Here is a 26,245-nt window from a genome sequence, read left to right as displayed (position 1 = left end):
CTTCATTTGGACTATAAAAACAAATTGGAAAAAGCAAACAGAGGCAGGAGCATAGGCTGAAAACAAAGTCATTTTCTTCCTTGATGAAGTACAAACAAAAGACATTGAGGGATACAATTGATTTACCTACAGGAGATGGACGGTATAATCCTCCTAACCATGCCTTCTTGTTAACTACAGATCAGTTCATTCCCAGGTGGTATTATTGTATCCCAACGATGTGAACATTAACAAGATTTAGCTTTACAGAGAATCTGGTCTTCTGGTCTGGGCCTCTCTCCACCCCCAATCTTCCCAAACGAGAAAAGGCTCCCTTAGTCACCAAATTTAAGCATAAGTCACAGGTGTAGGTTTTTTTCTACAGATCATCTAATAATAATAATAATAAAATGGACCTTGCACGCTTCTGTCAGCAGCTTCTTTTAAAAACAATTTGAGAAACTGAAATGAAAGTCCAGCAGACAAGCAATTTGTTCAAAAAATGTAACAGGCTCTCTGCCCCCTACAACAGTTTGTTTTCATTCAGTGCCCTGAATGGTTTGTGTACATTTGCACAGTCTAAAAGCTTAACTTTTGTTCAGTACTTTTTGTTTTCACTGAAACAAGCATCCTAATCCAAAAAATTTTAATAGCTCGCATGGACACACACATTACAAGTCTCATCATAAAATTATCTTCCAAGTTGCCAGCCTGGAACTGTACAGAAGATTAACAGCTTCAAGGATACAATTTCAGACCATTAACCATATCCTGGTAATCCAATTGTACAGATTTTGTAAAAGAAAGGACATTGGAATTTAACAGCTACTGCTGCCAATAAACACCTCTACAGATGTAACCTGCTGAGTGCCTCTCTCAAGGATCCCAAAACCTGATGCCAATATACAGGAATAACAAGCAGTGGTATCTGATGCCCTCAACAGACACACACACTGCACACACACACACAAACCAAACAAAAACAGCGCAATGAACTGAGAAACATAAGGCCCGTTCTTCCTAGTTTGGTATACAGTACTTTTCATGGCATCTGAGATATCAAAAAATAACAAGCAACAGATTAAGTATACATATACACATACACACTTTACACAGTTTATATACACACTTTCAGCTGTCCCAGTTAGTAGTCTGTTGTTTCTTAGAAGTAGAATTACAAAGATCATTAATAATTTGGCAATTAACACATTAAGTAGTAACATTCTGAATTACCTAGTGCAAACTATGTTTGTTATACTGCAAAGACATACCCCACTTTTCATTCCTCAGTTCTTTAAGCCACACATACACACAAAAGGATAACTAAGTTCTCCAAATTTCTTTCAAGGTTGCTATATTCAATGACTCCTCACGAGGCAAAAAAAAAAAAAAAGCAAACATTTCTTTAATAACTAATGTGCTACTCTAAGTTTATGCTGACGCATCTCTCCGATTACACAAGTCAGTTTTTGGTCATGCACCAAGAGGTCACTCTCATCAGAATGCCTGTTGTCTTGACCATGAGGCTTTTTTGACAGGAAGAGAGCGACATCCTCCATTCAATGCCTAACAAGTCATCCTCGCCACTCCGTACTCCAGGCTAACCACGCCAGGCTCTGTTTTGGAGAGCTCTTCCATATACTCGCTGTACCGGTTGTCTGCTGCATTGGCGCCCTCTATCGTTCGGATGCAGTCATTTGCACGCAGCAGAGGCTGCTCTTTCTTAAAGCACTGGAGTGTTTTATGGACTGGGGACACGGGATGAACAGACCGCAAAGATTCCTTGGTGAAGGCTGCATCTGTCTCCTCCTTGGTTGCATGATGCCCCAATTTCTGAAATTAAAGTGGGATTATTCAAAGTCAGTAGTTTCCTAACCTTTTTGCTTCTCCATTGTTTCCACCTCTCCTGATTACCTGTTGTTCACACTCAGTCCTCAGAACTCCTCACCTTCCTCTGTGAACACATGGGGTTCAATTGAGCAATGGGCAAATGGAAAAAGAAATCCACTTAAGTGTAGTTCTGCTTGCAGAAGGGACTTGAGCAAAACCTTGTCTAACATCTCCCGCTCCTGTCCTAGTTTGCTCATCCACACACCAACATACATATGCAAGATCTTGTGCAACAAGTCCCTCCCTCTCCCACACTGTAAATTATTTCAAGAATAAAGAAGCTGCTAGTGTTACTTCCTGAAACCCTGGGATTGACTGCACAATATCCTGTACAAGTAGAAAGGCAAGTCACAATCCAACACGTTTGACTTAGTGCAAGGAGCTACTGCAGTTTTTTTTCTTGTGTTTCTTCTTATGCAAGAGCTCTAACCAATGTGGGAACTTTGCACTGGATCCAACACATGAAACAGCCTTGCATCAACTCAAAACCGCTCATCTATCTAGCCTAGCACTGTCCTCTCCCAACTGTGGCTGAGAAAGACCTCCCTCAATACCTGCTTCCTGTGATCCATTAATGGGAGGCGTCAGAGAGTGAACCTGAGGTTCTATGCTCTCCTCCTGACCCACTCATTGCCGCAGGCATCCCTTATCTGCTTATAAAATCAGATCCTCCAGATTTCCTTCACCCTTTGATGTTACTGAAAATTCTACCCACTGCTGTTGTAATCAGCGTCTCCAGATAACTATCTAGAGCCAGCTCTAGAGAGTTACCATGGAAGTCATTGTGTATGTCATCTAGATACAAAAGTGTTCTGTAAAAATGGATTGACACATCTGGCATGTCTCCATTTAATCCCGACTCCTTAACCCAGTGCATACTAGTCTGCACATTCTTGAATAGACCGGGAGATACGATTGCTACCTGATTTTTTTTAACCAATCCCAGAAGAGCAATAAAAATAAAAGTAACATACGGGTTGAGAATTGCATTTTTCAACACAGGGATAATCTTTTTAGGAAAAATAAAAGCAGTCCTGACAATCGGAAATAAAACTAGTTACTTCCTAATACTCACTGCTTCCAATTCCTTGATGTCTTTCTCTAGCAGCTTATTTTGTTCTCTCATGTTCATGACATGGTTGAGTACAGACTGCCTGGGATGCATCGTGTGATCAAACTGATGATACATGTTTCTCCAAAACCTGCAGGTTTCAACCATAAAAAATATTTTAACGCTCTAGGCAGATCACTGAAATATAAACAAAAAGATGCAACTAAATTAAAACTTACTTAAAATTAAAGGACACTGTGTCAGGCTCCAGAACTGCAAACGACTGAGAAAAATGCTCACTGTAGATGGGATTTTGGTATTTCTTTTGTTCATCCAGGAGGAAAGGCCACAAGGAATAAGTCTTCTCTTTCAGTCTTTAAATAAGGAGAACTTAAAGTCAAACAACACTAGCAGCAGAAAAACTTTCATGTTAGATTTAAAAAGCAAACTGAAACACCCTAAATCAGGGGTGTCAAACATGCAGTTGGAGGCCAAATCAGGCCCCCAGAGGGCTCCTATCAGGTCCCCGAGCAACTGGCTGTCATTTGCTTCCCTCTCACTATGTCTTGTTTCCTTCTGAATAACAGCTTGCTTTGCAAGGCTTGCTCAATTGCACAGGAGCTACAGAGCAAAACCTCTATTTTCTCCATTGGCTGAGGCTCCTCCATTGGGGAGGCGTAGCTTGCTTTGCCAGGCTCTCTCAATTGCAGAGCACAGTTACTGTACCAAGCCTCTCTTCCTTCTATTGGCTGAGGCCCCCCTCCCCATTCCCTAGGGAAGAAACGAAAGAGCTTCCTTTGCCCAGTTCCCTGGATCCCATGGGAGAAATACAAAGAAAGCATCTTTAAGACCAATGAGTGCTAATGTTTTAAGCATGTTTTTAAAAAATATATATATTTGTGTTTGTCTGTGTTTTTTGTAAAATTTATATCTCTGCTACCTAATCTTAAATAGGTACACACATGGCCCGGTCTGGCATAGCTCGGCCCAACCTGACATGGCCCGGCCCAACAAGGTCTCATTTATGTCAGATCCGGCCCTCATGAGTTTGACACCCCTGCCCTAAATAGCCCACACTACCCAATCTCATCAGAGCCTGGAAGCTAACCAGGGTTGGCCCCTGGTTAGTAGTTGGCTGGGAGACAACCAATGAATATCACGGTCGCTATGGTGAGGAAGGCAACAGAAAACTACCTCTGTTCATCTCTTGCCTTGAAGACCCCATGATTGGGGGCCACCATAAATCAGTTACAACTTGGCTCACACAAAGGTAAGTTGCAGATTACTCAGACCAGACTAATTTTCAGGCCATGGTACAAAAGTACCTTCTATAATGTAGAAGGAGACAGAGCCCCCCCACCAATATAATATCTATTAAGGTGCCTCAACATAAATCAATCATTTGTGGAATAAGAAAATGTCAACCAGTTAATATTATCCACTATTTTTATAGCAGAACAATTAATCCAAAACCAGTGTTCTGTCAAGTAGCTGTGACATAGTAAAACCTGCTTTAAGAAGTCTCAGCAGTTTTCTGGCTATTTGTTATCACAAAAGCCCTGTTAGAGAAGTTTAAGACAGGGAAAACTCACAATTCTGACACAGAATTTTAGGAGTCAACCAACAGTACTAAATTAAAGGAGTGGGAAACTCCACAAAGAACCACAGTATGAGTCCATGCTCCTTTCTGCCTCATAAGCATTTTAATGCACACAAAAAGGCCCCTTTCCTATAATCCTATAGATCTGACCAGCTAATTCCTAAGATGTGCTGTAATATATAGTATTGTGTCCCTTCTGCTCCTTTTGCAAACAAGCATACATACATTAGTAGGCCAAGTTAATTTGAACTGGGAATATGGCCATTGCTCTGCTGTTCTTGAATGCAGAGGCACCTGGGATTCCAGGAAAAGGAGCAGGATAAACCCACATGTGCCTAGAGCAGATACTCTACACTACAGCTCATTTCAGTCTAACAATTAATACAGTACTGCACAAATTTATTCGGCAGAAAACAGTTGTAATATCGGATTTTCCTTGCTAGAAAGACAATGTTAAGCATCAATGATTTACAGACCCTTTGCTGCTTTTCAGTCCATGAAAGCATGCCCCATCACTAACCACAGATCATGTCTAACTACTGTTAGCATCCAAGGAAGATTCCCCAAATCCTCCTGTATTGTATTGTAACAAGTCCTACTTGAGTTCTTCTCGCTCTTTTTGGCAGTTTCCAATGAAGTTTCCGAATTGGCACGAATGGACATGTTCATGGATCTGGAGGAGAAAAGCCTCGTTGAACTCAAAAGCTTGTGGAAACTGCTCAGTCAGATGCCAGACACTTTCCAAAAATTGAGCAAACACTGGTGAGATTTCCTTCGGGTCTCCATCTAGTTGGCCACATCTATAAAATACAGGTCCACATCAGTAACGCCAATGTTCACATTTTCCATGCTGCACAGGATTATTACTATAGTAATATCTCTTGATACATATATTGGTATGACGGTACGGGAATTGGAATTTCTATCTTTTTGGTTTTACCAACAAAACAAAAGTTGCTTGCAACTCTATTCTACAAATCATAAGTGCTGCAGGAAAACTTTCAAGATAAAACAACAAAGGGTTGGATCCATACTAAATTCTTCCATTAGTGTAATTTCTGCCAATTCCCTCTTCTTGCTGTAGACCTCTGATTTGTCCCACTCCTCCAGAAGCAGCATTTATTGGAGATCAAGAGGCTGCAGTGAGAGGGAAGAGGCAGGAAAGTTTAGTTCTGCTGATGGAAGTTCCTTCCAGTAATGGAGAATCTAGTCTGGATCCAACCCATGGGAATACTGGACAAAGACTAGTCCTGTATAGCCACATTATAACACACTGTACATGCCTTTGGCAATTACGTATCAAGTTTAGCCTCATTTACAAGACAACAATTAGTTCATGCAGCAAGGGTAAACATTTGCGGCAAAATGGAAAGTGCAGAAATATCCACAACTGATGGAATGTAAAAACAAGCTAAATGAATGTGACAATGGCAAAACTAACATCTTATTTACATAATATACCAATTTCAGAATTCCAAGAAGAAGGGAAGGCAGCTTTAAAATATATTGCTGATAATTAGGATTAAATCATTAAAGCAGAGAATGACTAAAAGGTAGACTCAGGCAACATATTTTGTAAAATGGAATTCTTAGACATGAAGTGATGAGGGAAAGATAAACAGAAGTGTAAAAGTAACGGTGTAAGTTTTATGTAAGCAAGCAAGTCCTGATTGACAACTGTAATGAATTAGATTACTGTAGGATGTAGTTTATGCAGTATTGTAATTATGTATGATTTAGATATGGTAGATGAAACAGTTGTAGAACGAATTATTGTTTATGCTTATGTTTATGTAAGATTACTGTCCATGTTTTATGAATGACTGTAGTTGTTTTTGGTATTATTATGGATTTTGTCTGTTTATAAAATAAAAAATACCCCCCCAAGCCACCTCAGATGGATTCTGGAAAATGCAGGAATATACATTTTTGAGGGGGAGGGGAATCAACCTGCAGGAAACATACATACAAAGCAAGATGGGTGGCCTAATTATGATGTCTTGATATATTTTGTGGGATCAGCTGATGATGTGGGAGCACCTGCATATGAATACCTATGCATGGAACTGGCAGCATGAGCAAGCTGCATATCGTCCATAGTTCTCAAAAGGAAAACCAAGACTAGCACTATGTAGTATGATTACACCTGGAAGGCACAAGTCTCACATTAATAGGCTGATATGAAAGAGATACCACATATAGAGGGCAGGGCTTTAAAAAACTTTAAAATTCCACTCTTTAAGATGGTTCAGCCCAATAAGAGTTCTCAAGTTAGATAAAAGCTACACTAAGAGACTGCATATTCCTGTAAGTTTACAAATATCCACTGCATGACTGAACATATTTAGAATCATATATTGGAACATGCAACATTTTTGAAGCACTTAGGGCAAGAGACTATTACCTGTCTGAAAACTTGTGTCCAAAAGCAATCCAATCTTTTTCTATCAAAACCTGTAAGAAAACAAGGCATCAGTCATGAAGAAACAAACTGTGCTCCCAAAAATGCTCTCCCTCTGTGTATATTCTGTACATTTCAGTTTGGATAACCTCTCAGTCAAAGCTGTCACTATGGATTTCTTTGCTTGGTTCTCCAAATGCAAGCATAGTTCTCAGAAAAGTCCCATCTTCATACATACTAATTTTAAATTTAAGTGTAAAAAGTACTGAAGAATAAAATCAATTCAACTAAAATTGTTTGAGTGTGTTAAGTGCCATCAAGTCACTTCTAACTTATGGTGACCCTATGAATTAATAACCTCCAAAATGTCCTATTGTTCATAGCCATTCTCAGGTCTTGCAATCTTAGGGCCATGGCTTCCTTTATTAAGTCAATCCAACTCATGTGGAGTCTTTCCTGTTTTCCTACTGCCTTCAACTCTTCCTAGCATTTTTGTCTTTTCCAGTGACTCTGGTCTTGTTATGACCAAAGTGCGATAGCCTCAGTTTAGTCGTTTTAGCTTCTAAGAAGAATCCAGGCTTGATTTGATCTAGAACCCACTTACTTGTTCATTTGGCAAGTTACTGGACTCTTACGCTTTTCTGCTGCTACAGACAGACTAGCATGACTGCCATCTTGATCTATCCTTACACTCAAGAGCTTGATTTCAAACGTGCCAGTCAGGGGTTTGCATTCAGCATAAACTGAACTGAAAAAATACTTGAAAACTAAAACTAAATACAGAACAGAGATCTGTATTCAGCTACCAATATAGCTGAGCCCAAAAAAATGCCCCTCCTTTGCTTTTGTTAGGGTGTATCAGCTATACTTGCCAGCCCCAGCCACAGAACTGGGCCCCCTGGTCCAATCATTTTCAAACTTGGGGTTCTTTTTCTTAAGGAGAGGCACCAGCAGCTATGTTGCAAATCTGGTGCCTCCACCTCAAAACAAACAAACAAAAAACAGCCCCTCTAGAGCCACAGATATCCCACATGTGATTCTCCATTATAACCTATGGGGACCATTGACTATAACAGTCCCAATAGGCTATAATGGAGTCAAAAGTATTTGGCAATCTCAAATATTTTTCAAATCTGAATACCATACTGATATTGGGATTTGGGAATATCAGGAAATACTGATATTTTTCAGGTTCAATATACCCAAACCTGAAAAATATAAAAAAAATTTGCACACTCCTAGTGCCAACTAAACACAACTCAGTTTGCTGACGTAAGTACTTACCATGAATCCTTTAACTGTTCTATAAAAGGGATCCAACAACAGAGAGCCCAGCGAACACACCTGAGATGTCCGGTCCCAGCCATCAGAACAATGCACAAGCACACTCGCACCCTCAAAAGCTATGGCCTATAAGAGGACAAGAAGCCTTACTTATATCTGTGCCACAAAAAGGAGAAATGCATCCCGCTAATACAGTCTGTTCCAAATATACAGCCCACACCATTTGCAGAAACAGGCTTTGATCATCACTTGCAACTCTCCTGATACAGCAGGAGAGATCTTGTCTTGGGTCTCCTCCAGCACCAGCACAACAGGCTGTAGGGAATTCTGAATGCATTTACAGCTTTAACCATCGAAGGGTGAGGGACAGAAAGTCAGCCAGTACACCACCCCTTCCCCTAGCCTCCATAACAACATGTTGTAAGCACTCAGTACTATTACAAGCTGACAACATTGTCAATACAGAAAGGGTGCAGAGGTCACATAAACACAATCAAAAGAAGGTCAACTTCTTTTGTATTTCTGTTTTCCTAGACTCACATCAGAAATTATTTACTTAGATGACTATTGGCTTCTTTAGGATTTGGGCAACTTTGTAGCCTGGCTTCTAACTGATTGCCAAATGCAGTTATCTTCCCACCACCCAAAACTTAAAATATGCAAATTACTTTGGCTAAGAAGATAGCAGCCTCCAGCACAGCTTTGATGTGTCGCAGCCATCCAGAACTCTCCAAACCAGACAGAAAGTCATTGACCGAAAGCCCTCTCGTACCACAGACTAGAACAGACCAAAAGGCTGTTAAATTCAAATAGCAGCAGTTTCTTCTACTAGGAGTGAAAGTTTCTCTTAACTTTTCAGAATTGTCTGAATTACTTTAAAGAAATCAGAATTTCTAGATATCAGGGCTTGCTAATTATACAAGTAAAAAAGTTCCTTTATCTACACCACACATAGTACTAGACTGCTAGTGATATCAGAAATAGGACTGTGTTAATATGAAATTACACCAGAACGTGTTACTTTGTGTAATACATTTCTGTAGAGAGTAGAAAGGTAAGGTCCTGCTCACAACTCTAGAAACAGTTACATATGAACATATGAAGCTGCCTTATACTGAATCAGACCCTTGGTCCATCAAAGTCAGTATTGTCTTCTCAGACTGGCAGCGGCTCTCCAGGGTCTCAAGCTGAGGTTTTCCACACCTATTTGCCTGGACCCTTTTTTGGAGATGCCAGGGATTGAACCCGGGACCTTCTGCTTCCCAAGCAGATGCTCTACCACTAAGCCACCGTCCCTCCCTCCCGTTTACATTATCAAGTAAACAAGTACATTGTCTCCCCATCCAAGCTTTAGTTTCCCTGTATGCTTGCTGAAGCTGTCGTAGCAAATTGGTATGAGCTGTTCCTTCGCACTATAGGTATGAGTGGAGTTCCTCTGCAACTGAAACCCCTCTTTAAAGGAATCCATTAATAATGGAAGCTGGACATGGTTCCACAGTGTATATTCCTGTGTTTTTAGGGAATCACATCTGCTTTCCATACTTTAGGTACTTAACTGTGAGAATCAGCTGCAACAAACACAATTGCCGTGTGAAGTGCCTCCTCCTTTGGGATAATGAATCTGTTACAAGCAGCATAACAATCTACTCAAGTTGAAGGGATGTTCATGAGATTTCCATTAAGTAGATTTTTCATGTGTATCATTTAAGAGACTGACTTATTGCAGTGCTGAGCTAAGCCCAATTATTATGTTAGATACTTGTTCACACATCAGAGAAATAAAAATATTTTGTTTAAATGAAGTTTGATCAGCAAAGGCTGATGGGTATTCCCCACAGCAAACCAGTTTCCTCAAACCAGATAGATGGCAGGAATTCTTCCCTGCTCATGCATACCTGCAGAATGAGATGCTGACTCAGTAATTTATGTAATACACATGCATTACTTTTTTTAAAAAAAAAAAGATATCTCTGTTTAAAGCCTTTTATGCACTGGCTATCAGCTGAATACCGGATCAGTTTCAAGGTAATGGTACTAATTTGTAAAGCCCTTAACGGCCTGAGACCAGCATATCTGAGTGACTGCCTCTCCCCATATACCCCTCCCCCGAGAGCTCTACGTTCTGCTAAGCAACATCTTCTGGTTGTCCCTGGCCCAAAGGATGTCCATTTAGCCTCTACTAGAGAGAGGGCTTTTTCTGTCCTGGCCCCTACCTGGTGGAACAAGCTCCCACTGGAGATCTGGGCTCTGTGGAGCCTGCTGCAATTTCTAAGGGCTGTTCCAGCAGGCCTTTAGTTGAGGTGGTGGACATAACTGAACACCAATATGGACTCCCTGTCACATGGAGGCCCATTATGAATCCTAGCTAGAGCAGGAACTGATTCTGACTACTACCTTTTTACCTTTTGTTTTCATATGCTCAGCTAGGGGCTAGGATTTTGATTTGGCTGCCATCTGAAATTGTTAATAGAGTTGTTTTATAGCTAGATGTTTTAAAAGTAAGTAATTGTTTTATTGATGCGACCTGCCCTGAGCCCGTCTTTGGGAAGGGTGGGATAAAAATGCAAAGTAATAAACAAACAAACACAATCTCCCTTACTCCTGTTATATATACATACCTTCCAACAGTTTCTGCAGGCTAGATCTCATAACATGGATGTTCTCAATACCAACAAACTGGAATCTAATATTAGAATAGTTGTCTTCATTTTCATAACCTTTACCTGCTGCTCTGTTTGCCATTGCATTCAGCTTAAAGACAGGAAAGGTAAAAGTAAGTCAAAAAACAGGGGGGAAAACAACCTTTTACTACTTTGTTGTATTCAAGAAAGACATTACATGAAGATCTGGCCCCATTTGGTTCCCAGATTCTAGAACAATTCTGGGAATGTGAAGCCAGCTCACTAACCACATTGAATCTTGGGTACAGGAAGTGCCAGGAACCATCCTCTCTGTGTATTTAATGAAGTTACACAGTTGAGGGGATGGAGACTGGACCATATAGCAGAGCCACATATACTGAATAGCTTGATCTGAGTCCAGCAGCACCTAACTATTAGCTGTTCTACTGCAGTCCAACACAGCTACTCTCTGAAACCAATGCTGGATGTGTAGAAACAAGCACTGCCTATATGTCAAAGAAACAACAGCCAGGATCCAAAGGGAATGGCCTGAATGCAAGTGATACAACAACTTCCTGAAGCTAAGCAGGTGTGGGCCAATACCTGGATGGGAAGCCACTTGGGAACCCAACACATGCTGCCTTTGTTTCTAGAAAAAGGGGGGGGGGAGAGAGAAAGCAGGATACTGTTAAACTCAGGAGCTTAGACATGCTCTGTGAGGACCTGCCCCCTCCACCCCTTGAACCACAGGTTCCATACCACATGACCAATTGCTTGTGGTTTGATCTATGGTTTGGAGGACTACTGTTTCTCAACGTAAGTGCTTAGAGCTAGTTTCACAGTCCTCTGGATCCTGACCAAAAGGCTGGATCGAGTACGTAAATAGAAGAAGAAGACTGCAGATTTATACCCCACCCTTCTCTCTGAATCAGAGACTCAGAGCGGCTTACAATCCCCTATATCTTCTCCCTCCACAACAGACACCCCGTGAGGTGGGTGGGGCCGAGAGGGTTCTCACAGCAGCTGCCCTTTCAAGGACAACTCCTACAAAAGCCATGGCTAACCCAAGGCCATCCCAGCAGCTGTAAGTGGAGGAATGGGGAATCAAACCTGGTTCTCCCAGATAAGAGTCTACACACTTAACCACTACACCAAACTGGCTCTCCAAAAGTGGTTAGGTATTGTTATAGATAGGGACAAAAGCCACAGATAAGCAATTCAGTTATTGCCTTCAGGACACTGATCAAACTGAGACCCCCCCACCAACATACTTTAGTACAACAATAACTGTGCTCCTTCCTATCCCAGAACCGTGGCATTAATATGGAAACATCAGCCACCAGAGGAGGAAACATACCTTAGGCCTAGTGTCCACAACATACATATAACGGTTAGTAGGATTGGCTTTGCTGATTGCCTGCAACATGTGCTCATCCTCCAAACACCTGGCACTGAACCCTGAGAGAGGCTGACTACATCTGCAAATGGCAGCCTAGCAAGAAGGCAAAGAGAACAAAAATAAGAAGCAGGGAGTAAGAGACCTAAGCAAGCACGTCAGAGGATGCAAACAGTGTCTTGAGTTTGGTCCACAAGTTCTAACAAGAGAAGTTAAAACCAGGGCTGTGATGTCTCTGAACATGCAACACTTTCAGAAGACATCTGAAATGTACATTTTTGCACATAGTTCATGGTTTGTTCTTTTGATATACAGAGTATTTACCTAATTTTTAAGGATAAAGCTGAAGATGATACATCCAAATTAAGTTTCTTAAAACAACAACTAAACAAGAGCATGCATGCTGGTTTAAATTTCCAAGACACCATAGCTTGTTTTTAAAGCTCCACACAAGGTATTAGTTACAGCTTCAATTCTTTCCCTCCCCTATCCCTGGGGGGAAAAGACTTCTGAAATATTGACTCCCCCCCACCAAATAAATGTTATATGAAAAGTTAAGTTCTATATCTTGAAGCTTGACAAGATCAGTGCAGCTACAAGCCCCATATTGTTATATGCCACTAGCACCCATTTCTGCAGAACTACAAAAGATCAAGGGGGGCCCAGGATCCTGCACTTACCCTCTTGTCTTTTCCTGGGTTGGAAAATAGCCTTTAGCCCACTTGCACTGAAAGGAAATCAGACTATACCTCATTATCTTTATGATAATATGACAGCACAGGGAACCTTCCTTTGCTTCGGAACTTAGAACTGCCAACAATTATGGGCTTGCTCGCACTCCTGGGAGCATAAAGTTCTCTGGGATATGTTTCGCAGATCTGTAAAAGAGAGGGATAAAAAGGAATTGTAATGAACATTCACACATTTAACTGTGGCATGTAAGTAGGCACCCATTGAAATCAACAAGGAAGGTCACACTGGTGAAGCGCTTCATTTAGAAGGCTGTACATCAGATGCCACTTTGGTTCCTAGTTGACAGGTTGCAGGTAATTATCTAGGATAGAGAAGAAGTCTTGAGATGAGTAAGTGGGAACAGAAAACAGCTCCAAGTGAAGAGAAGTCCACAGACTTCTGATCAACTTTGAAAAAGGGGGTTAAGAAAAAGGGAGAATGACAGAAGCAAAGCATCATTGTTCATAATATTGCATTATTAGGGAAATCATGTGTGATTGGGCCCACTTGCCTAGCAGATAAAGTAAAAACCCTGTATCCTAAGAGGCTTATTATTATTGAGCAGGAGTTCAATCGCCTGACAAGGAACTCATCCCACACCCAGCTTCCTCAGCCCCTCAAAGGAAACCTTTGTTTTGATCTTCAGGTCTGAAGAATTTCAAAATGATGACTGAAAAAACACTAAAATATGTCCTTCCCACAAATTTATTGAGGGGCGAAATGCTTACTTTGTACAGGAAAAAAAATGTGACATTGTCCATGAAGCACTAAAAAGGACACAAAAAAATGGGAATATGTCACAAAGGTACATAAAATGAGTCATCTCAGACCTCAGATTCGAAAAGTTACACTTCTGAAGCTGACAGTTAACAGAAAGACCTAAAGAAAGCCAATGGCTAGATTTGTAGCAGTGTGTGGACATGAAATTTTCACCGATTCCTCCCTCCCACAGAAATCCAATCCTACCCCCTAGAAGACTGCTCTATGTGATTTCCAGGATTAGCTTTGGAGAAGAATCAGAGATTTCCTGCAGAAGGGGAGGATCTGCAAAACTCAACCCCACCATGCCTACAGAAATGTAGGTGGTAGTAAAATGCTATTCTAAGGAATAACAACCAACCCAGAATGCTAGATGAGAGACCACTCGAGTACCAAAAATCCAAGAGACAGCCCAGCATAAGCCTGGAGTAAAATTCTCTGGACATGTCAGAAATTTACAGTACTATCAAAGCAGGAGGCAGAGCAGTTCATTAAAATATAGGATAGAGAGTAGGGAATTGAGGCAGTGGAGAGAGTGACCAAATTAACCTTAGAAAAAATCAACTCCTGGCATTGAAACAAAAACAAACCTGCTAGTTTATATGATATTTCTAGTTAGGGAGTGAAAAATGCAAATTGTTGCCAGAGAGACCAACAACTATAGGAGGATGAAGAGGAAGAGAGAGAAGAGATTTCATTATATCCTGCCCTTCACTTGGAGTCTCAGAGGATTTTACAATCTCCTTCCCTTCCCTTCCCCTCTCCACAACAGACACCCTGTGAGGTAGGTGGGGCTGAGAGAGCTCTTTCAAGAATTGATCTTGAGTGAACAGTTATGACAAAACTTGTGACTGACTCAAGGTCACACCAGCAGCCACATGTGGAGGAGTGAGGAATCAAACCTGATTCTCCCAGATTAGAATCTGTGCTCTTAACCGCTACACCAAACTGGCTCTGAAGGTTACCCACGGCCTCCCATTCACAGCCACCTTGAGCTCTGATATAGCAGGGAAGGAGGCCAAAATGAATTCCTCTAAGATCAGTAAGGGTTATCTACCATCTGTATACACAAAGGGGGCATGAACTTAATCCAAATCTACAAAAGGGCTGCAGAACACAAGGTATCTAGAGATGACTTTTTAAACAGAGTTCTCCTATGGGAAGAAGGAACAAATCAGATTCTCTGTCAGTGCCAAAGGAAAGCTCTCACAATTTAAACCATTTCATAAAACCCAATTTACAGAGAGAATGTACTCTTTTACAATTCTTCTTCTGCAGGGACAGGTAATCTATTACCTTATAATCACGATTTGCATCTGACAGTTGCCAGTTGGAGTTAGGCACACCCATCCGATTGTACTCTTCTGCAAGGTCAATAAGATGCCAGCCTTGTACTCGTTCCACCTCGCTTTGCTTTGGATTGTATGAGAAGGCATAAAGTTCATCGTATCTTGCTAAACAAGACAAGAGGGGGGTGGGGGGTGGAGAGAAAGTGTGTCTCCTGATGCTTAATTCTAGGAGAACATTTGAAGAGATACATCAGTTCAAAGCATACCAATGACAGAGGCAGCCAGTCAGGATCTATTACCTGGTTTAGAGAGCTGAAGCAAAGAATTATAAATATCATGGCAATCCCTTTCCCTGGGAACAATGAAATGAACTATCCTGAAGTTTTTGCACTGGATCACCAGAGGGCAACCTGATGTTGTCAAGGCAAGTTTCTCTACAGCAGCAATATGGTGGTGCAGTATCTGTAACAAACGAAAACCCAGAAAAGATGACTGATGGATCTGATCAACCCTACTTTAATAACAAGACCATGAAATCCACACCTCAGCATGTCATGATCAGCTCCTTTTTGATCATTTTGTGCTACTTGAAACTATCCCAGGCAAAGAACTTCACTGGGTTCCCACAAGTGCTAGCATGGAGAAGAAAAGCTCTTTCTATCCACTTTCTCTAGCCCATGCTTAATTTTACAAACCTGTATCATGTGCCATCTTGTTAATATTTCTGTAAAAGAAAGAGTTTCAAATACCTTCATCTTTCCTCCTAGAGAAGGTGCTGTGGCCCCAGGATCCTTTTGATTGTGCTTTGCTGTAACTCTTCCAGCACCTCATTATCCTTTTTTTAAATATGGCGATTAAGTAAGCCCTGACCTGGACAGCCCAGGCAAGCCTGATCTCATCAGATCTTGGAAGTTAAGCAGGGCTGACCCTGGCAAGTACTTGGATGGGTGACCTCCTTGGAATACCAGAGCTGGAAGGGCAGAATATCGTCCATGTTTCTGAATATCGCCCATGTTCCCAGTAGGGGTCAGTCACCAGAGGCTGCCATGACTTCCAGGTGCACACACGCACTCACATATGCACATAAAAATGCAAAAAAAAAAAGATTCCCCACATCTGAGGTCCTCAAGAATGCTTGGATGTATGCTATTTAAACATGGTGACTTATTAGTTTCTTATTTGTCTGTTTAGTCTTAAAACTTTGCCTCCTTGCCTCTATTTGATTCATTTATTTCAATACCTTGGCAGAAAACAGTGGCTCTGCTGTGGGTAACACATTTTCTGCAGTGAACACTGGCTCAAACAATTCATTGTTTCTCTGCAATTTCCCCATTGTCCTTTAGCAATCCTTTCACTCTTTTGTTATGCAAGGCTCCACCAGCCCCAGTTGCTGGTTTCCTGCTTCTAAAGCATCTAAAGAAACTGTTATGGTTAGTCTCAATATTTTTAGCAGTATGCTCCCTAGTCTCTTTTCACTCACTGTATTGTTAGTCTGATACGTCCTTTGCCAGAGCCTGTAATCATTGTAACTTACCTTGTTTGGACAAGACTTTCCTTTTTAAAGGATGCTGTCTTGTAAACTCTTACAAGTATCCCTGATCTGCAGTGTATATACTCTGAACTTCCATTATCATGGATTTAAATTATTTCCAAGCATATCAAAAGGCCTTGACCCTCTTTAGCCTCAGCTTCCTTGTGGCGAACCAGTTCATTTTTGAGGTTTCCTCTTTAGAAATCAAACATGGGTGTGGACCTACTGGGTAATCTTCCCACTGAACTTCATTATAATGTGATCACTATTCCCAATTGGTAAAAGGTGCTACACCACATTCACATCCCAAGCTACACCATCGCAAGCACCACCAGTCCAGAATTTCTGTGTCATTTCTCATGAGCTGAATTCACATTTATCTAGCCACTGTGAGAGTGCCTGAAATAACCCATTATTTCATAACTTTCTTCTCTGATGGCCTCCTCTATTTCTTTCTTAACTTCAGATCCTCCCCTCCCCCAACCCTGAGATTTGATCTGCAGGGAATAACAAGTGCTCAATATTAAGTTCTCATGGAATTGATATTTCCACCTATATGGATTTGGGAGGGATCTATTCCAGTTTTCTAGTTTACTGGACTCCATGCCCTCTCTGACAGAGAGTCACTCCACTTCTGACACATCCTTCCTGGTCCTCCTTAGATAACTTATACCTGGGGATAGCTGTATCCCACTGACCTTTGCTAGGTTTCTAAAATGCTCACCTACATCTGTGTTTTCATTTAGCAAATTACTCCAGCTTTTGAGTCTTGGCTTGAAGGTTTCTGTATTTACACATAAACATCTACAGTTTGTTTCCTTCTCCAAGTGCCCTGCAAATGCACATTTTTCCTTATTGTCTTTTGGTCTCCTTAAATCTCTCAAGCACTGGACTGTCGAGTACTGGACTGTCCCTGACTACATTAACAATCCCAGTTAACCCATCATTCTCCCTTCAGGGATCAGTTATCCTGAACTGGGATGCTCGTTGGCTCCTCTTGACTCTTCCCCAGGAGTTGGTTCAAAAGCTGCAGGATTTCTGATGTGAAACACCAGGAGTCTAGTTCCATTTCTGTTCAAGTACAGCCCTTTTTAATAGAAGATCAGCATGCTGTCTTCATCCACCAAGCACCACTGTCACATTTACACACAGAGACCTAATCTCCACCTTTCCAGCTGGATCTGTGAGTGGAACCTTGGAGATCCTGGGCTTTAGCCTCCTGCCAAGCAATCTAAATTTTATCTTCCAGGCCCCAGAACTACACTGCAGTATCTGTTCTGAGCTTCCATTGATGCCAATGATACTGAGATATCAGGACTATTCACTCATCCCTCCCCCACTAAAACTCCCCCGTGTAGAAGGCGCTTCATCCCTGCAGCCTTCACCCCAGGCAGCACAGTCACTCTCTGGTCAAAATGCTCACCACATACTCATCATCTCTGCATTCCTAAGGATCAGCCTTCTGCTCATCACAAGCCAAGACACTGATTTGGGGGACTTACATATATCAGTCCATTTTGCCCCCAGAAGATGCACAAAATGTGATTAAAGGAATGACCAACGTATATTGAGAATCCTTACCCATGTCTCTTTCTGGCTAGCATCTATAAATAAGAGATGAGTGGCTGTAAGGTAAAGCGTTCCGGTTTGTGACTTGCTGCTTGTGCTGAATCTGTCTAGCAATTTCACCTGTTCAACCTGTGAGTGAAAAGGTGGAAAGAGATATTCCCATGAGGTACATATGAAACACAGCTCTGACTTAGCAAAACTCCAATCACTTGGTATGCTTAAGGCTATATAGTTTAAAAATTAAGCCAAAAAAAAAAAAGTCCACAACAACAACTTTGCTTGTTTCCTGTTTTTGAAGAGAACCTGACAGTAAGACTATGGGCAAAGTGTTCCTGAGCACTTTGTCTCACTTTGCTCTGCTCTGCTTAGACCTCACCTAGAGTATTGTGTTGAGTTTTGGGCACCACAATTTAAAAAGCATATAGATAAGCTGGAATGTGTCCACAGGAGGGCAATGTAGATGGTGAGGGGTCTGGAGAGTCCTATGAGGAAATGTTGAAGAAGCTTGATATGTTTAGCCTGGAGAAGAGACGACTGAAATTAAATCAAAAGAGTTTTTGGCTAAACATTAGGAAGAACTTCCTGACAGAGCAGCTCCTCAGTGGAACAGGCTTCTTCAGGAGGTGGTGGGCTTTCCTTCTTTCGAGGTTTTTAAATGGGGGGTAGATGGTCATCTGACAGCAATGCTGATTTTGTGAACTTAGGCATATCATGAGAGGGAGGTCAGGAAGTGTTGCATCAGTGCTTAGTTCTCATGGCCCTTTCTTGCAAGCCCAGGGAAATGCTGTTTGCCACTTTGGGGTCAAGAAGCAAATCTTCTCCAGGCCAATTTGACCAGGAGATTTTTTGCCAACTTCTGGACTTGGAGCAGGGGTGTTTGGGGGGAAAGGTATTTGTTATTTTCCTGAATTATGCATGGTTTTTGACTAAATGACCCTGGAGATCTCTTCCAATTCTGTGATTCTATGAGTATGTGCAACAAATACTTTTCTCTTCTGAAAATAATTCTTTAGCATCTGCTCAGAGTTTGACTGGGCATGCTGGAGAATCTGCTGTCCTTCATCTCAGACTAGGGAGATGAAGGCCCCCAGAGACAGTGCATTCCCTGAAGGATAGCCTGATGGTCCCTTGGCACAGGTTCTACTTTGGCTCATCTGCACAGCACCTGTGAGACAAACATCCTGATGTGCTCTAACCAAATGAGATGCCTTCATGATTCTTTTAAGTCCGTGGCTCTCAGACTGTAGGTTGGGAATTTAAAAGCGAGTTATGACATTCTCACAGCGGGGTCTCAAAACCAGGGGGGGGAAGGACAGAAAAAACTGGGAGGAGGAGGCACTAGATGGCAGATTTGAGTAACTCATCAGCATGAAATGCAAAAGGGTCAAATATGGCCTGTAGCTCAGTAATGCTACACATTTAAATATTAACCATGAAAAACAAACTTTAAACACACTAATGGAGGTAACAACCCAGTGCTTTATGCAAGGTGAGGGGAAAGTAGCATGAAGTTACTTTTGCAAGTGAGTTCTGAAAACCACAATACATTGAGAAGTAAGGTCTTGCTTTGAAAAGCTGGAGGCTAATGGGGTCTGAACTTGCTAAGACCAAGAGGGAAAAAGATCTTGGGGGTCATAGTGGATAGCTCAATGGAAATGTAATTCCAGTATGCTGCAGTGGTGAAAAAGGCAAGCTTTGTTGTAATGCCCCTGTATAGAGGTGCAGCCTCAATTGGAATACTGTGTACAGTTCTGGTCACCATATCTCCAAAAGGTTGAAGAGTCTGAGACTAAGAGATGACTAAGGGGAAACATGATAGAGGTTTATAAAATTATGTACGGGGTGGAGAGTTGACAAAGAGAACTTATTTTACCTCTCCCAAAATGCTAGAACTCAAGGGCATTCAATGAAGCTGACGGGCAGCAGGTTCAGAACGGACAAAAAGAAATACTGCTTTACAGAGAGAGTGATTAAAAATGTGGAATTCACTACCAGAGGATGTAGTGACTGCAACAGGAATAAACAGATTAAAAAGGGATTAGATGGATTCATGGAGGATAAGTATCAATGGCTCTCTAGCCATAGTGACTGAGAGAAACCTCCACATTCAAAGGCACTAATTTTCTGAATCCCAGAGCCAGGAGCCAAACCAGGGGAAGGCCTCAGCTTCTATGCCCCATTGTTGGTTGTCCAGAGGAACTAGTTGGTCACAGTGTAAGACAGGATGCTGGAACAGACAGACTATTGGTCTGATCCAGAAGGACCTTTCTTATGTTCTTACCCAGAGCACAGTGCTCTGCCTGATAATGCAATGCACATGGCATTTATATTTACAACTTCAGTCCCCACAGAACAGCACCCTATTTATGCACTCACCAAGTTACGCAACGAGCTTGTGTACATGTGTGCCATGACAACTCATCCATGCACACTAACAGCAAGGACAGCTCAGATAGAACATTTTCCTGGTTTTGCAATTTCTAATTCTGGCAACCAACCAGGAGGATAAAATCCCAAACAGGCCAGTAATATTCTGTGTGGGAAGCAACTTTAATGTTCCTGGTTCCAGAGTCCATCTTTGCAAAGGCTGTCTAGCTGGAGCAGTTTAGTAATACTGAAAAATATGTTCGGCTAATGCCCCATCAGTATATTGCTTCTGAATTTAAAAGCTGTATTTTCATGTAGCCATTGATAGAGATGGGGTAGCCCTTATACTCCACCTCCCACTTCATCTTCACATCATGGGCTTCCCAGTTCCCTGATCAAGAAAGGAGACTCTGGATTGAAAGGCAAATTTATGGCAATCTGCCCAAGCAGAAGGCTACAACAAGAAAACTACTCTTCAGGCAGCAGGTATGCCTGCCAGAGGTCCAAAGGAAAAGTGAAATAAAAGTGTTCCTCATACAGATGAAGGGACAGTTCTCTTCAATTGTGGTTTCAAACCACTGCAAATATTGTCAGCAACATTAACCCTATGCTATTGACAGCCTAAGCCTATACTGCTTAAACTTTAAACTTCTACGATTTTACCTTTAAACAAGATTATGGGGGCATCATTTTATTTTGCTGGCCTTGTCAAACTGAACAACTATTATGGCAGAAATGCACAGCTGCCACTGAAAGTGGCATCTACCTATGTCTAGCAGAACTCTTTCCTAATAACATATAGTAAAACAAGACATGGATGTTCTTATGTTCTGAGCTTCTCTGCTCTTTTCTGTTTCACTGGCTGCCACCTGCAGGAAAGGAAACTAAAGAGTATAACATAGAGCTGCTGCTTATGGCAGATACTGTGCCTAGTTCTGGCCTAAGATTGAGGGAATGGGTTTCCATCTGAAAAACCACAGAAAGGTATTCAAAATGCAAAGCCAGAAGCCCACTCCAAAGAGAAGAAGCGATGATAGAAAAGCAGCTCTTGAGCAGGTAGCAGTGGTACATACTGACTACCATGAGGGTCCTGTAAAGAGAACATGCTGGGCTGAACAGAGTTGGTGTACTGGTTGATGCAAGGATACAGGTGACCATGAAGAACTTTAAAGCTAAGAAGCATGCTGACAATAAGTGTAGCTATTTAGCATTTGCCTGATAAGGACATAAGGAACAGGGCCAGTCAGACAAGCCACCACATTCTGAAGCAAATGAAACTTTTGAGTTGCATTTAAGGGTGGTCCTACACGGATCATGTTACAACAATCCAGTCTACAGATTTCAAAAGAATGGACCAATGTGAGCAAAGAAAATGATAATTTACAAGTAAGATGAAGATGGCAGAAAGCACTCCTAGCAACTACTCCTCCATCAACTCCACCATCAGCAAAGCTGAGCTCCAGGACACCTTCAAATACTTCATCTGACCAGTTTAAGTCAGCCAAACATGATCTTAAATGGGACAATCACCCTTAATCCAACTTTCCAGACCAATATCATTCAAAACACTGGCCCAAGATACAGACAGATGCTTCTAGCAGGTTGACTAATCTAATTTAGATTCAATCTAACTTAGATTGAAGTCATCAGCATATTAATGATATCTAATCCCCAAACTCAAGATGATCTCATTCAGCAGCTGAATCTGTTAAAGAACAATGGAGAGAAAAGGGAGACCTGGGACATACCACATTTCAGGTCCTAGAATGACTTTTCAATCTCTCAGACAAAAATCCATTACGTATGCTCGGATGAAAAAACCCCCAAACCATCAGAGGGGCAGCCCCTGTACAACCCATTTTGTAGTCTTTGATACATCTGAGAGTTAAGAGCAGACACAAACCTAAAAAGGAGGCACTGCGTCTACCCATTTGTATTCAGAAATCATTCATTACAGAAAACAAAGCTCATGGTTCCAAATTACAGTGGGCCAAAGACAGATATTTAAAAACCCTATGCTAAAAAGTTCCATCATTTTCAACCTGACATGAAACTAATTTGTAATGTTGCCTGAATCCTATCATTATGCCAAAAACACAAAAACAAAAGAGGCACTAAAAGCTTCAGCAAGGATTAATTTTCCTCTTACTTTCTTGGCAGAATTACCTCATTAGTGCTAACTCAAAAGCCTGCTGCTAGACTTCCAGCAAGGGCTCTGACATTAGATTCAGAGAGAGCGCGTCTCTTAAATTCTGTATAAAGCAGGATTGGAACTCAAGGGAGATAGCTGCAGTAAAAGAACATCCTGCATTAGCAGTACAGATGTTTGCAATTCCTGGATGCCATTTCATCGCTGATGCTTGAACTGGCTAAGAATATCTATTAATTGATCCTTTGCTTTTTAAAAATGTCAACAGCCCAGATCAGTAAACATCTTTTAAATATGTATTTTGGGAATATATTGATAGAATCAAAGTTAATTCAATCCATGCTCATCCGCAGCAAATGGGAAACTAGAATTTCAGCCAACAATTTCAACCAGTATGGAACCAAAGTATCCTGCTAACTAGAATCAGCTACACAGCTAGGCAAGTCATATGAGTCAGCTGTAAATGAAGTGAGCCCTTCAATGATACACTTGTCAGTATTATGAACAACAGCACCCTACCAAGTCACCCTATGCCTTTTTGATATGCACAGGCTATACATCAATAAATAAATTCTCAGGAATGAAGATCAACTGTATGGGTATCAATTTATACTCTTCAGGACAGGAGCCAACATTTTAAAAGACTGAGTCTTTTGAAAGATACTAAGTGCATTTTTAAAAAAACATTAAACATAATTCCTTTTCTCCCTAAGCCAGTTTACAGTTCAATGGTCAGGTTGTTAGGTTTTTCTTTTCGTTTGAAAAACAGCAACCTAGCTGTCAACTAAGAGCCTGAAGAGTTGTTAAACTGTTTGCATTTGTATGGCACATTAAAACAGAGAAGGCACAAGTGTATAGACTTAAGGAGTGGCAACCAAAAGCTAATTTGGTATAAAGGAAACTGGCAGGCCTCCAAAACAATAAAGGACATATTCCACCCACTTTGTTTCCATACAGTGGTGGTCACAATTTTTGTTGTAAATCCCACTCAAAATTTTCAACTCCATATAGCTCAGACCTTTAACTGATACATCCTTCTTTCAACAGATCTCCATTTTAAATCCCATACAATTGTTTTACGTTTTTCAATCTCAGTTTATGATTGCCATTATTTTCATGATGATTGCAACTCCCTGTATATGAGATATTTTTCTTTGGACTCTTCCAGCATTAGAATAGCAATTCATTTCAGATTGCTCTTTGAAACCTCTGGATTTCAATAGTAGAATACCCACCAGATTTCTCCTTCCCTTTTAACATATTCTGATAGAAAAAAAATTAATATGAAGATACTGCAGGTCAGTACAGAACAGCTATAAAAATTAACTGGTGTTGCATAGCTTATCCTGTGCTTCACTGATGGTGGACACTCCATATTGCTTATTGACACTTACATCATACAGTAGGGAAATATCAATGACGTTCTGCAATACAAATGAGCTTTTGCTGCAAGCAATAAAATAAGTAAATGGCTGCAGAACAAGATTCAAGCACTCAACCTTAATCCTTTTTAAAATCCCATTACTTTAAAGTTTTCCCTGCCACCCATATAAAGAAATGCTGCTAAAGATTTAAGACAGAAGATGGGAAAGCAAAAAAGGAAACTCAATTTGTCTGAAATGTTCTTTCCCATATTACAACAATTCCGTTAATTACATGATATAACTTAAGATGCTAACTGACAAAAATCTCTTACTTAGATTCCCGCTGAAAAGATCTAGTAGAAAGAGATGGGAATGGAATCTGAAAAGTGCTTTTCATTGCCAAATACAATAACCTCAGGAAAAGTGTACTCTATCATGGTTGGCAAACCCATCAGAAAATATTGCCATGTGAGAGAACAGACACACCCAATCATGGAAGCCATTAATCTATTTTGTTATTCTACATTATACTAAAGAGTGCCAGCTGATACACTGGTTTTTATGCTGCAGACCATCCAAACTGTCAGGCAATTATGCATACAATTTTAAAGAAGCCACCCGCTCCCCAAAGGACACATGACTTTTGATATGTGGGAAATAAATCCTCGAAAGCTGGGACTGAGTCAAGAATCTGGCTCCTTTGGTTCTTCATTTGCCAATTTCATCAACTCTCTGCCCTGAGCAGTTAATGCTACATATTCAAAAGCTCCGGGTGGGGCGAAATACAAGGCAATAAGTTATCTTTTATCATGCACAGTCCAACAAAGAACTACTACAAGCAAAATGTAGCATAACAGGCTCTCTCTGTGCCCAATCAACAAATTATGGGCATTCATTCTTATGGCATCGACAGAGGAGGTAAAGCATTGACAGAACCCAGCCCGCTCCCCTCCCCTCAACACTAGGAAATCATGCACTGCAGTCTCAATCCCAAATTTAAACATATTTCTCCTAAAAAAAATATGGATCATTTATGTCAGGGACAGCTGTGGAATCTCTTACCAGTGCTACAAATCGGACAAGCAACACCAAAAGAACATCATCACATACATAATAGCAGGTGCATTCCCCTTCCACCGCCTTGGATGGAGTGGGGCTAAATATTTTCATAGGGGGAAGATGAGCTTTGTCTTTTAAGTCAGCTCAAGCCCTTGGACTGCTAATTAGACAAACATAGGAAACAAGCCCCGCCCAATTCAATGACAGTAACTTCCTATTAAGTGTGTTTATGTATCGTTCCTGCATGTGCAGTGGGAAGTTAAGCCCTGCAGTGGGGCGCGACAGAAAGTCATCAGCCTCAGAACCGAAACCCGAGTTCCTAAACCATTTTCGTGGGCTAGTGGCCGCTTTACTGTTCCTCTGGGGAAAGCGCCTGGTAGCCCACCGAAGCTCCATTTGCCACAGTATATACCTGCCTCGCCTTTGATGTACCCGGCAGGAGGCTCCCGTGCCGTTTCTGTTGGCACATATTAAATTTTGCTGCCACCTGTCCGCTTCAAGCACAAAACTGGGCAGTCCACAGACAGCCCAAATGAAACCCCAGCCCAGAGAAAGCATTACGGGGAGAGCCTGCCTCATTCCCTCGGGGCTGCGAAGAAGGACTAAGCGAGCAAGAAAAGAGAAGGGAGGAAAGCGGCTCCTCTGAGGAACAAAACGCCGCCGACTAGGCCCAGCTCCGTTCAATTACCTTCGTGGTACGGATGTGCTCCATGATGCCACGGCGCCGAAGCCTGCCGCCGCCCCTTTCAGACAGGCAGTGCGGTCCACCCGGCGTCTCCTGGAGACGCTTCCGGACCATTGAGGTGAAGGAAAGCGAGCGCAGCTAGGAAGAGTGCGAAATGGTCCCACAGCGACCCCTAGGACATGGAGGACGTAAAGCGGGAAAAAACTGGAGAAGGTGAGGGGAGGCTGGATGAATTGCGGGGCCGAATGGGATATCTGGATAGCCCGGCTCAGGCGTGTTCAAACTGTGGCTCGGGAGCCACATATAGCTCTTTCATACATATTTTCTGGCTCTCGTCTCGACGTCCCATCACCCCACTTTAAATCACTTCTCCAACCCAAGCCAGCCAGTGGCCTGGAAATACATTTAAAGTTAAAGTTGCTTTATTTCCACCCTTCTTCGCTCCCCCTCTTTGCCTGCCTACCTTCTTTCCTTCCGTCCTTGCAGTTTTTAAACATCTGACATTCATGTCTTGTGGCT

At 41.6% G+C, this 26,245-nt stretch overlaps 1 protein-coding gene across 1 annotated transcript; it reads right to left on the bottom strand.

The window, feature by feature from the left end:
* Positions 1 to 611: 611 nt before the first annotated feature.
* On the bottom strand, positions 612 to 25,894 carry MTMR6 (myotubularin related protein 6). The gene is made up of 14 exons (XM_060234793.1): positions 25,730 to 25,894; positions 18,115 to 18,231; positions 15,302 to 15,464; positions 15,010 to 15,167; positions 12,972 to 13,100; positions 12,184 to 12,318; positions 10,824 to 10,956; positions 8,874 to 8,983; positions 8,206 to 8,331; positions 6,925 to 6,974; positions 5,120 to 5,320; positions 3,160 to 3,294; positions 2,945 to 3,071; positions 612 to 1,812 (listed from the first exon to the last, which is right to left on the bottom strand). Exons 1-14 carry the CDS (start codon positions 25,838 to 25,840, stop codon positions 1,546 to 1,548), a joined length of 1,962 nt encoding a protein of 653 aa, XP_060090776.1. The 5' UTR covers positions 25,841 to 25,894; the 3' UTR covers positions 612 to 1,545.
* Between the last annotated feature and the right edge of the window lie 351 nt (positions 25,895 to 26,245).

Source organism: Heteronotia binoei, chromosome 3 (assembly GCF_032191835.1).
Source record: "Heteronotia binoei isolate CCM8104 ecotype False Entrance Well chromosome 3, APGP_CSIRO_Hbin_v1, whole genome shotgun sequence".
Classification (NCBI taxonomy): Eukaryota; Metazoa; Chordata; class Lepidosauria; order Squamata; family Gekkonidae; genus Heteronotia; species Heteronotia binoei.
This window is presented reverse-complemented; position numbering and strand designations above follow the sequence as displayed.